General features: G+C 37.7%; 1 protein-coding gene across 2 annotated transcripts in view; it reads left to right on the top strand.

Annotated features, from left to right (window-relative positions):
• Window positions 1-15252, top strand: part of LG06H1orf87 (linkage group 06 C1orf87 homolog) — a 68139-nt gene that overhangs the window by 14806 nt on the left and 38081 nt on the right. For both annotated transcript variants that reach the window (XM_074334801.1, XM_074334802.1), the window contains exons 3-6: window positions 2297-2531; window positions 11791-11919; window positions 12446-12709; window positions 14521-14642. In XM_074334801.1, coding sequence (XP_074190902.1) covers window positions 2297-2531; window positions 11791-11919; window positions 12446-12709; window positions 14521-14642 — 750 coding nt within the window. The remainder of the gene's footprint in view (window positions 1-2296; window positions 2532-11790; window positions 11920-12445; window positions 12710-14520; window positions 14643-15252) is intronic.

Below are 15252 nucleotides of genomic sequence, written 5' to 3'. Positions count from 1 at the left end.
ACAACGACTACTGAGCAATCCCAGAGGAGAGCATGCACCTTCTCAGACTGATGCCACAAAATTGCACTCTCCAGTCTTCACTGACCTCTCACTTTTGCCCAGTCAACCTTTCTTTTTCCCATCAGCTGTCTTCCATTCCTCATAGCAGCTATGTCAAGCCATCTACCCTTAATCAGACTTCCTACCCCAGCACTTCCCGCTTGGGAGCCAACAGGTAACCATATCATATATATCAAAGAGAAAATTCAAGCTGTCAGCACTTTGTTCAATACCTTATCTCCAAATATACAAATAAATTTGCCTACATTCTCATGTATCTCCTTACTCCCCAACCCTGAAGTTTCATTCCTGCCTCTGTTCTCTGAGTGATACCCCATTTCACTTTGTCAGGGTTCATCTTATTTTATCAATGATGTCCTCTCCTTTTGTCTGTCTCAGTTGGCTCTTCACCATTGGGATTTAAATGTGTGAAAGTCCCTACCATCTTTCAACAAGATAATAACAAAGTCCTATCTGAAACCCACATTGCACCCCAGTCACCATCCCATCTCCCTTCTCACAACCAAACTTCTTCATAGAGGTCTTTAGCCTTCCCCGTCTTCAGTTTCTTGTCCCCCGCCTTCTTTCAACCCACGCCATTATCTCCCTGAAGCTCCCTTATCAAGATTCCTGATGTCCTTATGGCTTAACTCAGTGGACACTTTTCAGAGCGTACCTTTCTTAGGAGTACTTGAAACTACACACTACACCCTCTGTCTGCAAACATCCTCTTCCTTTTGCTCCAAGACCCCATGCTCTTGGTTTCCTTTTTACCTTATTGATAATTTCTTCTAAATCTCCTTTTAGGGTTCCTCTTCCTTCTGTAAATGTAGGTGCTCCTCAGAGATCTTCCCTAGGCCTTCTTTCCTTCTCATGCTGCCACAACCGAGAGGATTCCTGTAAAAAAAATATACATTTTTAAAAGTATACATACATTTAAGTCTTTGCCAATGGTTTGGCTTGATTCACATCAACAAGTATTGGAGCAACTGATTTACGCTCGGATAATATGACGTGTTTTAAAGTGGATCCTTTCCACTGTCAATAATAACAGCTAAAATTTATAGAATGCTTTTGAGGCCTGAGGCAAAACTATTTTCATATTTATTTTCCTGATTATAAAATAATCCTTTCTCATGTAGAAAGTCTAGAACAATAGTTTTATAAGCTATAATATGATATAATGTAATGCAATAGTGTAATTGAATATCCTGAGTTCTACTACCCAGAGAATACTTACTGTTTATTCTGGCATATTTCCTTCTAGACATACTATGTACTCTCACATGTAAACACATATCTTATACACATGAATTTTACATAGTTTAGATAATTATATATTTCACTTATTTGTATAACTGTACTTTTTCTTGTATCATTATAATTATCCCTAACTATTTAATGTCTGTATACATTCTATCACATGAACATAGAATAAAATATTCAACATGTCCACTTATTACTAAATATTTAGAGTTTTAAATTTTTCTTCTATAATATGCAATCTTAAAAATTGATTTACTGGGTTAAAGAGTTTCACCTTCCTGACTCAACACATTTTATCAGATCACCTACTATATTAATTATATCTACTTATGTAGACATCAGCATCTGAGTTTTATTATTTTTAAAAAAGTTTTCTATATTTAAAACAATTCCAAAACCTTGTAATTATTTTCACTTGTAAGTCTTTAGACTCAAACAAGGTTAAATAATTTTTTAAATTTTGATTATTTGCATTTCTTTGAATCATTCCTACAATATTTTTTCCTTTTCTTTTATCTACTTAATATTAATTTTAAATAGAGAACTACTGATAGAAAAAGAAGCCTCAAGGTGAGGCATTAAGGAGAGACATAGAGCAGAACTGGTGCTGTGCTGGCAAACTTCCTTGACTTTCTTCCTTTTCTATTGTAGTTCAAATCCTGAAAATACCTGGTAGACTTGTAAGATATGTGATAACCTTTAGTGTTCATTTTTGACACCACCATTACCTACAGTAAAGAGTTTTAGAGGAGATGAATACATTATCTTTATGAGTATAAGGAAGAGGATGGGGAAAATAAAGCCAGAGAAGATGATAACATGGCTTCTCTATGGTAAATAATCCGTAGACAAATAACCAACATCTACTTCTTCATTCCACTGTCCTGAGTTACCACTGTTCACACCAACCAACACCTTCCATTTCTTAAGCCAGCCTCGTGCATGTGCATCTGCAGCATGAGTAACAAAGTGCAAAACTATTTCTTCACAGCAAGGAGAATGAGAACTTGAACGCAGAAACTCAAAACGTGCTCCAGAAATCTGTGACTGGTAATGCAACGCAGATGATCCGAGACCCCCCAGCTCCTAGTAATCCCGCTGATCATCAAATCGATCACGACTCAGATGATGTGGAAGAGAGCAAGCACCCAGAGAACAACCGGAAACCAGAGAACAGCCAGAAACACCTCACAGGAGCAGTCAGTAGCAGATTTCTGGATGGCAAAGTGAGTGACAAATACCTAAGCTTTCCTTGATGATCGATTAGTCAGGAAAATTGGGAGTTAGAATAGAAACATAGATACATACAAGCACACACGCACTAATGGTAATTAATATATTTTGTATAACAGAGAATTTTTCCATCTGAAAAATGAATAGTGCAATCATTTTCTATATTGCATTTTGTTGACCACCAGTTGAGTTGGTCAACCTACTCTATCTGTGGCTAACTCAGTGATGGTCATCATACAGTGATAATTGTCACCATACGTGTAAAGTTGGGATGTATTAGAGGGGGAGGGTCTGTCTGCTTCAGCATTACAGGGAGAGATCATTTAATTTCAAAACCCACTGCCACCATATCTAGATATCAAAAAATTATCATCCCAAAATTATCTGGATAGAACTATATATCACTGAACTCTGTTAAGAATCAACTAAACAATCCACAACAAACTGACTTGATAATAATGAATCTAAATGATTAGTAATTTGTAATTAGAAAACAAGAATAGCAGCAATTGAAAACTGGATCCAAAAATACAAAAATAACAATTCATTGATAACAAAGTAACCATCTCCAAAAATTGCTGAAATTGCAATTAAGTGGATACATAGAGGAGTTTTGCAGTGCTGCCAAGCATTAAGTGACAGCCAGATATTTTGGTAGAATGCTGAATTAGAGTCTGCAATAAACTCTAACATAACTATTTTTAGTTTATAATTTTAATAGTACCTACTAGATGACTCAGAAACAAGCTAGTTTTTAGTCAAATAAGAAAATAAAAACCAATGGATTCATGGCCTTTGCTCATAAGAACTCTAAAAAAAATTATAATTTGAAGTGATTAACAGCGTACCAATTGATCTCAGACCACATACTCTTCAAGCTCTACTTGAACACTGGGGTCCAGAAATAGAAGTGACTTGCCCAAAACACCAGAGACACAGCCTATGCTGGAGCTCAGGCTTCCTGATCCCCAGTTAATGTCTCCTTTTGGCTTTCTCATAATGGGTTCTTGAATTTAGGGCCTTATTGGAGCAAAACATAATGTATCTGCAGCAGTAAAATACTCTATTATGAATTTCTGAAGACCTCTGAGTTTTTACCTAATTTTGACTCTGGCATTAATGTATTTGTTATTGTTGCTCTCAGTGGATGACCTTGGTAAGAACATTATAGTTATAAAACTATTATTGCCTGATTGCTTTCAGGTAAATTTTGTCATTTGTTCCTTGGAATTAAACTCTGAGGTTATTTCTCTCTCTATGGGATAGATCATAAAACTGAGACTCAGAAAAGTTAAAGTGACTTAGAAGTATGCAGATACTATGTTTACCCAGGTTTTCTTTTTTTCTAAATTTTTAATTGATCTTTCTAATTATGAAATAGTATATACTCATATAGAAATTTTGGAAAGTGGAAAGATAATATCATTAAGAATAAAACTCAACTAAGGAAAACTATATCCATGCATAGATACAGAATGAGAATCTGATGTGTGTATTCTTTGTTGTCCTGTTTGATTCACCTCATATCAAGAATTCTCCCCCGGCTTCAAAAGATTTATCCTAACCATCAAATTTAATGACTCTCTGAGAGTCATCCTCAGAACTAAATACTTAAATAACATTTACTATGTGCCAAGTGTTGTTCTACACTCTTCATATACATTAACTAACTTACTATTCCCAAACACCCAAAGAGGTAGGAACCCTTATTATGTTCTGTTCATAGATGAAGGAACTGAGAAACAGAGAGTGCCTTGTCCAGGCTAAGAAGTGGTCGAGCCACAGCTGAAGCCCAGGTTCTAGGTCCTTAATCACTAAACTGTATTAATTCCTTTATAGGGATATAACATGGTTCATTTAACTAATTCCTTATTGATGGGCATTTAAGTCATTTCTAGGTTTTCTCTTATAAATAGAAATTTGTTTCATAACACTCCCCCTACCACATCAAGCTGCCCATTCCTGGTGCAGATTCTTCATTAGCCATTAGAATGTGCTGAATGTTCAATGGGTAAGCTGTTCTTGGACCTCCATCAGCTGGAGAATTTGCTAGCTCTGTAGTGCCAGAGGGAGATGATGTGCCCCTCCCCTCCCAAAATTCAAAGAGGTTTCTTATGGGGGGCTCAGCAGGGCTAACACCCAGGACCAAACACAGCAAGGCCTCATGAGAGGTGTGGGGCCTAATTGGTTCTGTCTGCCAAGTGTGTGGTGCTGGCCTGCCAGATGGCAGCCACAGTTGCCTGGTACAGAGACCCTCATTACCACCTTGACTAAGTGGTAAATGGAATCCTGCCTCAGTGAAAAAAGCAAACTAATCAGAACTCCTTCTAGGTCCTCATCCCTCACACATAGATGAAAATAAGCTTTCCTGCCTGGGACATAACACGCAATCTGGACTGCTGAATTTGCTCTAAAAGAGAAATTTCTGATAAATACTGAGCTAATGTGGGTGAGAATGGGCAAGTGTGAAACTTTTTTCTAAATTACAGATCAAGTTGGAAGAGTATCATTAGTAGGAGGTAAGTAAAGCTGAAAATGTTAAGTGAATCCGTCATTTCATATATGTGAGAACAGTAAGCTATCTTAGAAATCAACACGTGCAAACCTTCATTTCACAAATAAAGAATGAGAAGCTCAGAGAGCTTAACGATTTGTTCAAGGTCTCACACATGAAGAGCCTGGCTCTGCTCACTACCAGCCCTAGGATGTTTTTGTCTCCAAATTCTGCTCCTTATGTGTCTTTGAAAATATATATGTTGTTTACATTGTTTCTCAGAATCATCAACTCTGCCTTCTCTCAAAAAATAAAAAAGAATGTGTGACCAGCAACAAACTAAGTAGCACGGTTTCAAAAATAAAATTAGAGTGTGCTTTTTGTATCTGGCAGCATGAAACTGAAAGTGTTAGTGCTTTAATTTTAATAACTACCACAGTTGATTGGTAGTGTGTTCTTCTCCAAGCCTTTTTGCCTATTTTATCTTGCTTGTTCTCCACAATAGTCCTGTGAGGTAGGTAGAGGCACATGATGTTATTCTGATTTAATAGAAGAATAGACAGATGTCAAGGACAGTTTCACTTGGCTGTACATTGGTGGCTCAGATTCAACATGTTCAAAGCAGAACCTTTGATCCTGCCCGTCTTCTTGTGGTCTGTGTCTCACTGAATGGTCTCACAGCTCTCCCAGTTGCACCAGCAAGAAACCTGGCCGTGATTTCTTCCTCTTCTCTCCCTAACTCTAATACCCAACTAATCACTGAATCCTTTAAATTCTATCTCCTTATGTCTCTCAAAAAATGCCCTCTTACTTATGTTTCCTCTGCCATAATCCTAGTCAGACTCCCATTATACCTCAGCAGGGAGATTTTAATTATCTTCAAACTGGCTTTCCTTTTCTATGTTTCGCTCTCTGTATTAGTCAGCTATTACAATAATACTTCTGTGTAACAAATTGCCCCAGTATTCAGCAGTTTATAATTGTTTATGCTTACATCTGCAAATGTGAGCTGACAGCATTTATTTCACTTGGACTTTCCTAGGCTTGGCTCCAGACTGTAAGTTGGTTTCATGTCTGCTCTGTGTTTTCCTTATTGTTCTGAATCAGTGGGCTCTTCAAAACAAGTTCTTCTCGTGGCAATGTAAACATTTCAGGAAGACAATGTCAACCACATCACTCAACCACAAGTATATTTTAAGTCTTTGCTCATGTCATATCCACTAACATCCCATTGGCCAAAGCAAGTCACATGGCAAAGCACAACACCAATGGGACGGGGATATATATGCTACTTCTTTTAGGAGGAACTTTAAAACCACTGATCAAGTGTAACTCCTACTCAAAACATTTAAAACTTTTGCTTAATTCTCATTGCCCGAGTATAAAATTCAAACTCCTTGACTTACCATTTTACCTCAACTCTGTCCAATCTCTACTTCCTTCCCTTCCCCACCTTTCACTCAGCTGAACTTCAGTTTCCCAAATAGAGTGCTGTTTCTTTTGTCTCCTGTCCTTTCCCCATGTTATTCCCTTTGTATGAAATTCTCTTCCCTTCCTCTTTATTTAACTCCCAGTTACACTGGGGTATCAATTTAGAATCAGCTCTACCAAGAAGCATCGTTCTCTGATCACCAAGACTGAGGTAAGTGTCTCCCTTAATGTACTTCTAAATCAATCTGTGCATAACCCCATAGCGAATACTGTTATATTATTAAAATAAGCTGTTTCCTTGTCTATCTCCTTCAATGAGTCTATAAATTCCGAGAATAAGAATTTGTCTTATTCATGATTGTTTCCAAAATTCTCTCTCTCTGAGGTAAGCAACCCAAAGCCAACATCTTATTTAATGGAGAAATGCTAGAGGCTTTCACATTAGAGTCTGAAAGAAGTCAAATATACATGTTATTTCCACTGGTTCTTAATATTATGTTGGAGGTATTAGTCAATGTAATTAACCAAGAGAAAATAATTATAGGTATAATAATTAGAAAGGAAGAGGGAAAACTGTTTTTAGATGATAAGATTATACACATAAACTCTCAAAAACAGCTAAAGAAACTACCAAAACAATAAGAGAATTTGACAAAACAATTATAACATCAACATACATAAAACAATGGCCTTATATATATTTAAACAAAAACTAGTTAAAATTGAAGACACCATTTACAACAGCAAATAAATGCATAACAAAATTAACTAACTAAATAAATCAAATGCCTAGACATAAACTTAAGAAATGTCCAAACTTTTATGAGAAAAAGTATGAAACACTCCTGAAAGACACAAGAACATGTTTGAACAGCAGAAAGGCATGCTATGTTCTTGTACAGAAAAAATTAACATTATCAATCTCTTTCAAAATTCCAATGACTTTTTTGCAGAAATATAAAAACTCATCCTAAAATTCATATAGAATCTCAAGAGTACTCAAGAACTTAAATAATCCTGAAAAAGAACAAAGCTAAAGGACTTACACTTTCTGATTTCCAAACTAATTGTAAAGGTACAATAATGAAAGCAGTATTGTACTGCCATAAAGATGCACATACAGACCAATGGAATAGAATAGGGAGTCGAAAAATAAACCCTCACATAAACGGCCAAACGATGTTTACAAGGGTGCCAAGATGAATCAATGGGGAAAAGATGGTCTTTTCAGCAAATGGTACTGGGAAAACTAAATATCCAAATGCAAAATTATGCAGTTAGACCCTTACCTAACATCATGCATACAAAGTAATTCAAAATTGATCTGTGACTTAAATGTAATCTCTAAAACTATAAAATTCTTAGAAGAAAAAAATAGAGCAAAATCTTTACATTGGACTGGCAATGATTTCTTGGCTATTTCCCCAAAGGCACAGGAACCAAAATAAAAAATTGACAGGATTTCATGAAAATTTTTTAATGTTGTACATCAAAAGACACTATAAGCAGAGAAAAAAGGCAGACAGAATGAGAGAAAATCGTATCTCCAATAAGAAAGTAATATCCAGAATACGTAGAGAACTCCTAAAGCTCAAAAACAAGAACATAAACAACCTGATTAAAAAATGAGCAAAGGACTTGAATAGACATTTCTCCAAAGATAAACAAATGGCCAATAAGCACATGAAAAGATATTCAACATAACTAATCATGAGGGAAATGCAAATCAAAACTACAGTGAGATACCACCTCACAGACACAACCCATTAGAATAGAGTTACCATCAAGAAAAGAAATGAAATGCTAGCAAGGATGTGAAGAAAATCGGAGCCCTTGTGCACTGTTGGTAGGAATGCAAAATGGTTATAGCTACCGTGAAAAACAGTGTGGCCATTTCTCAAAAAATTAAATACCGAGCTACCATATGATCCAGCTATATTCCACTTCGGGTATATACTCAAAAGAATTAAAAGGAGGGTCTCAAGAAGATATTCGTACATCCATATTTATAGCAGCATTATTCATAGTAACTAAAATGGGGAAGCAACCCAAATGTCCATCAACAGATGAATGGATAAGCAAAAAATATGTATGCATACAATGGACTGTTATCCACTGTAAAAGAAATAAGACTTTTCAAATATATGTTTAATGCTGTCTCTGCAAATTTCCCACAATATAACTACTTTAAAATAATTTTATTTATAAGCAATCTTTAAAAAAACACTTGTTTACACTTCCAACACTTGCAAGTTCCAACACTCCAAGAAGAGTTACTAAATCTGTGTTAAATTCCTGTGCTTCATTTGTATCAATTCCTTTCAGCAAACATCCCAAAATGCGCCTTGCTTGGCAGTCATTTCAGGTTATTGTGTCATCCCCAAGCAGTGTTTTGTGATTTGAAGTAAAGCAAATGGGAGAAACCTATAGCATCAGATTTTATAGGTCCTCTGGCAACTCCTGAAGTCAGAAACATGGTGATTCTTGATCAAAATTTCCCATTTTCTTTTCCTTGACACTTTGGGGACACCCTTTGATTTTGAAAAACAATATCCAGGGTGATTCATATCACTGAAGGGACAAATCTAAAGCTCAGCGTGCACTTGGCCTGAACAAGACATCACCATTCTGACACTGTTTCTCCATTTGTTCTCAAATGTGGTGCTGTTCTTGCTGCTGGGAATCAGCAGGACACAAGACAGTTCTGGCCCACACTCAATTGGAGGGAGATACACAAAAAATACTACATAATATAGTTTTTAGAATTTACAAACTATTTGCAACACATTGTAACACTCATTCTTCACACCAGTCCTGGGAGTAAAAATACATTTTCCCCTTTTCACAGGTGAGGCCCCATAAAATGCAATCTGTGACATATAGGCCAAAAAGACCTTGAAGGGCAAGAATTATATCTGTCTTTTCACCTGTGTCTCTGGTGCTGAAAAAAAAAAAAAAATTCAATAAATTTTGGTGTTTAAATAAGAGGAAAGGGGGCTAAAGAACCCCTTGACCCCACTGGTATGATAAAGTATTGATAAACGCATCCTCAGAATACTATAATATAGAAGTGTATCAAAATCTCAGAGGCAGAAAAATATATGAGGCTGAAAATGGAAATGTTTTATATTACAAGTCATTTTCAAAGAAACATATCATTCTGAGAACAATGTGTCTGAAATACCTGAACAAATATTTTATAGAATGAAACTGCTCTGTAGACTAAATGCGGAATCTCTGTCACCCAGGGGTAGTGGTGAAAAGCAGGGCTCAAATCTTATCTGTACGATTTACTAGGGAGTGAAATTTGAACAATTCTGGCCTCGTCATAGCTCTACTGAAGGCATTTCCATGTCTCCCTCTTGCCCTCAGAATGAAGCACAGATGCTAACAAGACTTAAGTCTGTTCACCACCTTTCTCTCACCTCCTTCTGCAGCCTTATCTTTTGCGGTTCCCAGAACTTAAACTATGCTCCGAAAGCATCCATCTGCCTTATGCTCATGTGTGTATCTATGCGATTTTCAATATTTTGTTTCCATTCCTTGTACTCTTCTTTCTTCTCTTCTCCTCCTCACTCACTACTCACTAGCCTATTCAAATCCATATCTAACTCATCTTCCAAGCCCAGACTTAAATATCATTGCTTCCAAACCTGGACCACCAAGGCCAGGTTAGGTGGTCCTGTGGCCATTCTGATAGTGGTGCTCTCTCCATGTGGCACTGTCACAGCTGCCTGCTGTACCTCTCACTCTCTGTGAGTGCAGCTCTGTGAACACAGGGGCTAGATCTATTTTGTTCACTGTAACGCCTATCACAGTGCTTGGTCCAAACCAGGGAAGCCATAAATATCTTACATGAAGGAATAAAGGTACTTGATTTCTGCACGCCTTGGCTTTCCAAATATAAAAGGGTGCTTATCGTACTTACCGGATAGTGTTGTTGTAAGGATTAAATTGAATGGCATAAACAAAGCACCCATGTGGTACCCTGTACAGAGTATGTGCCTCGTAAATAAGTCTTGTTATTATTATGCCTATTCTAGAACTCTCTGCCACTCCTGCTCACTCTGCCAACTCTAGAGAGCCTCCTAATTCTTCTTTAAAATGCTTCATGACTATAAATCATCTGTGGGTTGCTACCCATCCTGGTAGGTTATTCAACATGAATATCCGTTGACTACAGACACTCAGTTTTCAGTGAGTTCTTCTAATAATGTCTCCTTTCAATGATCTGATATTAAAAATAACCATGTGTCTTGATTTGTACCTCGGATCTTATTTTAATCAGTTATGGCGTGCTGACAGGTATAGAGACAAATGCCTTTGAAAGAAGAGTTTATTATTTACATTTCCCAGGAAAAGGGGGCATACCACACCACACAGAGCTACTTAGGGAAGCACCAAGGTCAGTCAGGAGGCAGGAGAAGTGAGGAGAAAGCACAGGCCACAGCCTTTACTGGGGTTTCCATGAGAGAGACGAGGTAGGGCAGGATAAACGGATTAGGACTGGCAAGTTTGAATAATTCCAGGAGTTTCTGTGCATATGGGCTGTCCCTAGTTGTCCGGTATCTGGACCTGGGTTGATTTCAACAGAGGAAATATTGGCTTTGTGTGTGAGGGTTAGATGAAGGAGGTGGTTGGGGATATGGACTCAGGATTGGTTGGTCTGCATATGAACACTGTGTTAGCAGGCAGCTAACTATCTCTAGGAATTAGGCCTGGAAGGAACTGTCTCCTCCAGGAAGCAGGGCCCCCCGGGATGTCAAACCATCATAAAATATAGAAAATAACAAGCATGATTAATGCACCATACTCCATGGCAAGAGGGAATGGGATTTTATCATTGACCGTTGTTCCATCATTTATTCTATTCTGACCTTTAATAACATTGCTCTTGGGATGTAATAGTCTAGCTAGGCTTTTTAATCTCTTCTATTCCATTCTTAACAAAGCTCACAATTGCCTTTGCTGCCCTTCCTGAATCTGCTGATTAAAATGGCCTAAGGATACCCTTATCTATAATAAGAACCTTACATTTGCCTATAAACACCTCATGTTCTACCTACTTTTAATTTGTCACAGACACCTACTTTCTGGCATAAATGAAACTGTAGTTGTTAATATATTTGTCAAAAATGTATTAATTACGTTATGCTGAAATTGATGTCAAGCTTTCTTCTTTGGAGACTCAATGATCCAGTGACTACATGGGCTGAAGTCCTTTGAAACTGGGAATGTGTTTTAAGAAATTGGCTGGCTCACTCATATTCTCTCTTCTCTCCTCTCTCCCCTTCCGAGCCTTACATTTCTTTAAAATTCCCAACCAGGGAAATGTCCACTGCATCTCTGTACCAACTGGAGATCAGTCCCTGTCCTATATCCATGGCTTCCCCAGGAGAAAACTTAGAGATTGGTCCTTGGAACAGATGGCAAGAGTTGGCTTTGAACAACCTAAGGTATGTATACTGAGTTGGTGGGTGGTTTCCTATTGTGGATTGTGGATTTTGATGTAGAGCAGATAATAAGACAGTCTGAGAATGGATTAGACTCCATATGTCTAATCAACTTTCCAGGAAGCTTCCCTGGGGAGGTTCACAGGCAAACCACCAATGTCTCAACTGAACTTCTCATCTTCCTCCCACTTTCCTCCTCCCAAATCCAGTGGGTGTCTAAGATTGATTATATGAGAATTTAGAATAACCAAAGAGTTATTTTATAAAAGACAGATGATATGCCTTATAGTCTTCTAACAGAATATGTACTCTGAAATCATTTCCTCTTCTCCTGGAGAAGGTCCTGAGGCATTGGGAACTATTAAATACCTATCTTCACCTGAAGATAGAATAGGTCCTACCTGACCTATTCTAGGCTAGGCCTGAAACTAGATGATGCCAGCCCTACTAGACTTCTGCTTCTTTGTTTTGGCCTTCAGCCATCTTACTTCAGAACCAGGTTAATTGTTTGCTGTTGTTGTTGTGTCAGGATATTGGCCAGAGGCCAAGTGGAATGACAAAAGAAGATACTTTTCTTCTTGCCTTGGTCAGAAGAGAATTCAAGTCATGCCCTTTGAGTTCTGACTTATTAGATAAGCTTCAGAAAGAGCTAAAGATCCTGGATCCTATCTCTTCAGGATTTGTTCTTCAATCTCAGCTAAGCCGCCACTTCTTGAAGTATGAAGTCCCTCTACAGTTACCAACAGTCAAGATCCTCTGCCAGAGATTTTCTAGGAGGGGCTCTCCTGAAATGGTATGGCCATCTTGCTATTTTAAGTGTGGGTTCCTTTTGTATATTGTACTTGAACCCACCAAAGTAAAAGAATTGAAAGGTAAGTTTTCTTCCTTGAAAATAACCTTTACTGTTGACCTGTAAGAAACAAAGCTTATTTGTATTCATATGTGGAAATCGCTAGTCAGAATAGACCAGAATAGAAAATAGATTTAGGCCTCCTAGTCCTGTTTATTTTCTCTTTAAAGGGTTTTCCTGTCCCAACTTTCATTGTCTGCTGTTAACATTGTTGGGATAGTTACAGATTCAAGATAATGGGTGCACTTAAGTCCATTTACAAGCTGATCAGTCTGTAAATTCCAAGGTAAGAATGGAGAACTTGACTAAGATATTATATATCATGATAGTTCCTAGAAAGTTAAAGGTGGGAGGTATCTTTGAAATATAAATCACCATCATGATTTTACTGATTAGCAAACTGAGATTCAGAGGGGTGAAGGAATTTGCTCAGGGCACCCAGATCATTAATGACAGATCCAAGGCCGAGATACAAAGTTTCCCCAATACAAGGGCAGGGTTCTTTTTCTGCTTGCACTTTCCAAGCTTGTGAGTGAATACAAAGCATAGTCTAAGTGTAAGCAAATTCAGAGAACTAGAGGAAAATATCCTAAAATAGGAAGAAGTAATGGCAATTCTTGCACCCAAATTAAATACCTATCTTCCCCTGAAGACAGAATAGGTCCTCAGACAGAATAGGGTAGCAATTAGTGAGCCTGTGTTGATAGAAAACTCGGCCAAAACCAAGCTCATAGGGATAGTCTGAGGAGTTAGTAATATAATAAGTGAAATTGGTTATATATTTATGAGAAGTATTTAGCAACACAATGTCAACTTACAAGTACGAACTGTATGAATCTTCAGTTCAATCCAATTTTCTGCCCTGACACTTAGTTTATATCAGGTACCCTACCTAGCTTCCCTCCACTGCTACCCACTCCACTGCTCTGGAGTTCTCTGCCCACCACTGTCCCTAGGATGTCATCCAGCCCAGCAATGGAAATGGACGCCATTCATTCAGTGCTTTCCCGTGTAAAAAAAAAAAAAAAAAAAAGGCTTGAGATTTTTTTTTACTTAGTTTAGTAAGGCCTTGTCCCCAAAAAATCTGAATATATTTGCTTTATATATCAAAATATAAACATATATATATGTGTATATATATATATATATGTATATATATAAAAGAGTTGTGTGTGTGTGTGTGTGTGAGAGAGAGAGAGAGAGAGAGAGAGAGAGAGAGAGAGAGAGAGGCTAGAGGCTAGATTATTATGTAGTAATAAATAGCCTCAGAGTCTCAGTTGCTTAAAACAAAAGCTGATTTTTCATTTACATTACACTTCTCTAATGAATCAGCCACAGCCTCTTCTCATTACTGTCATTATCTTAGCTCCAAAACCCAGGCTGATGAAACAGACACTGTGGAATATTTTTGGACATGATGTCAGCGTGGGAAAATGAGAGCTCTGGAGGGTCTCATGTCAGTATTTTAATCCTCAACCCAGGAGTAGCCCCTATGGCTTCTGCTCACAACTTATTGGTCAGAGCTGGTCACACGGCCCTACCCAACAAGGTTACCAGGAAGGACAATTTTACCATTTGTTCAGAATGGAGAATAATAGGAATAATTGGTAAAAAGCACTAATAAATAATATATTTTAAAGTGGTTTTAAAACTTTAAATGGGAAAAATGTTCCAAGTACATTTTACCTCAGCAGTCTTCTTTCCCTTACATGTAAGATAAATGAGAATGGTCTGTTTTATATTTAATTTTTCAGGTGAATTATGAAAAGCTACTCTGGTTTTTAAAAGTTGCCACTTCAGAGGATCCACAGCAGAGCGAAAGATTTGTGGACAGCAGCCTGAGGAAAACTCAGGGTGGTGGCCACCATGGCGAAAGGTACTTTCTCCCTTTTCGTGGGCATACTATCCTGAGACTTCTGGAGCTGCCAGATATCTTGGAGGCCATTCACTCTGAAAGCTCACCCAATGTAGACCCACCTTGCTTTCCAACAACACTTGGCTTATGCTTCTCTCTCTCTCTCTCTCTCTCTCTCTCTCTCTCTCTCTCTCTGTTGTACATAGGTAGGCATAGAAAATTATTTGCAGCAATTGCATATGTTTCTTAAACATTAAGTATGTGTCTTTTTTATGAGGCTGTCTTGTGAAAATGAAAAACCTCATTATGAAATGAGAAAAGAGGGTATACTGGTGCAGAACTCACCGAGAGTGTGATTCCAGATATACGTATGTGTAGTCAGTGAACCCCTGGGCTACAGATAGTAGCACAGAAAGGTCTGAAGTACAAGAATCAATAATCCCTTCCCATAATCTCAAGGAAAAGAAATGATTAAAAGTAAAAGTAGGATGTGAGGAATATCATTAGAGATGAGACACAGTAAAGCATGATACTCTCTGTTTTCTCCAAGAAAAATGACAAAGTGCAGTGTTTAGAAGCATAATAACCCCACTGCCAGAAGCCTGGGCACAATCCCTTTCTCTGCCACTAA

The sequence above is a fragment of the Rhinolophus sinicus genome, linkage group LG06, assembly GCF_036562045.2.
Source record: "Rhinolophus sinicus isolate RSC01 linkage group LG06, ASM3656204v1, whole genome shotgun sequence".
In the NCBI taxonomy this organism is placed as follows: Eukaryota; Metazoa; Chordata; class Mammalia; order Chiroptera; family Rhinolophidae; genus Rhinolophus; species Rhinolophus sinicus.
This window is presented reverse-complemented; position numbering and strand designations above follow the sequence as displayed.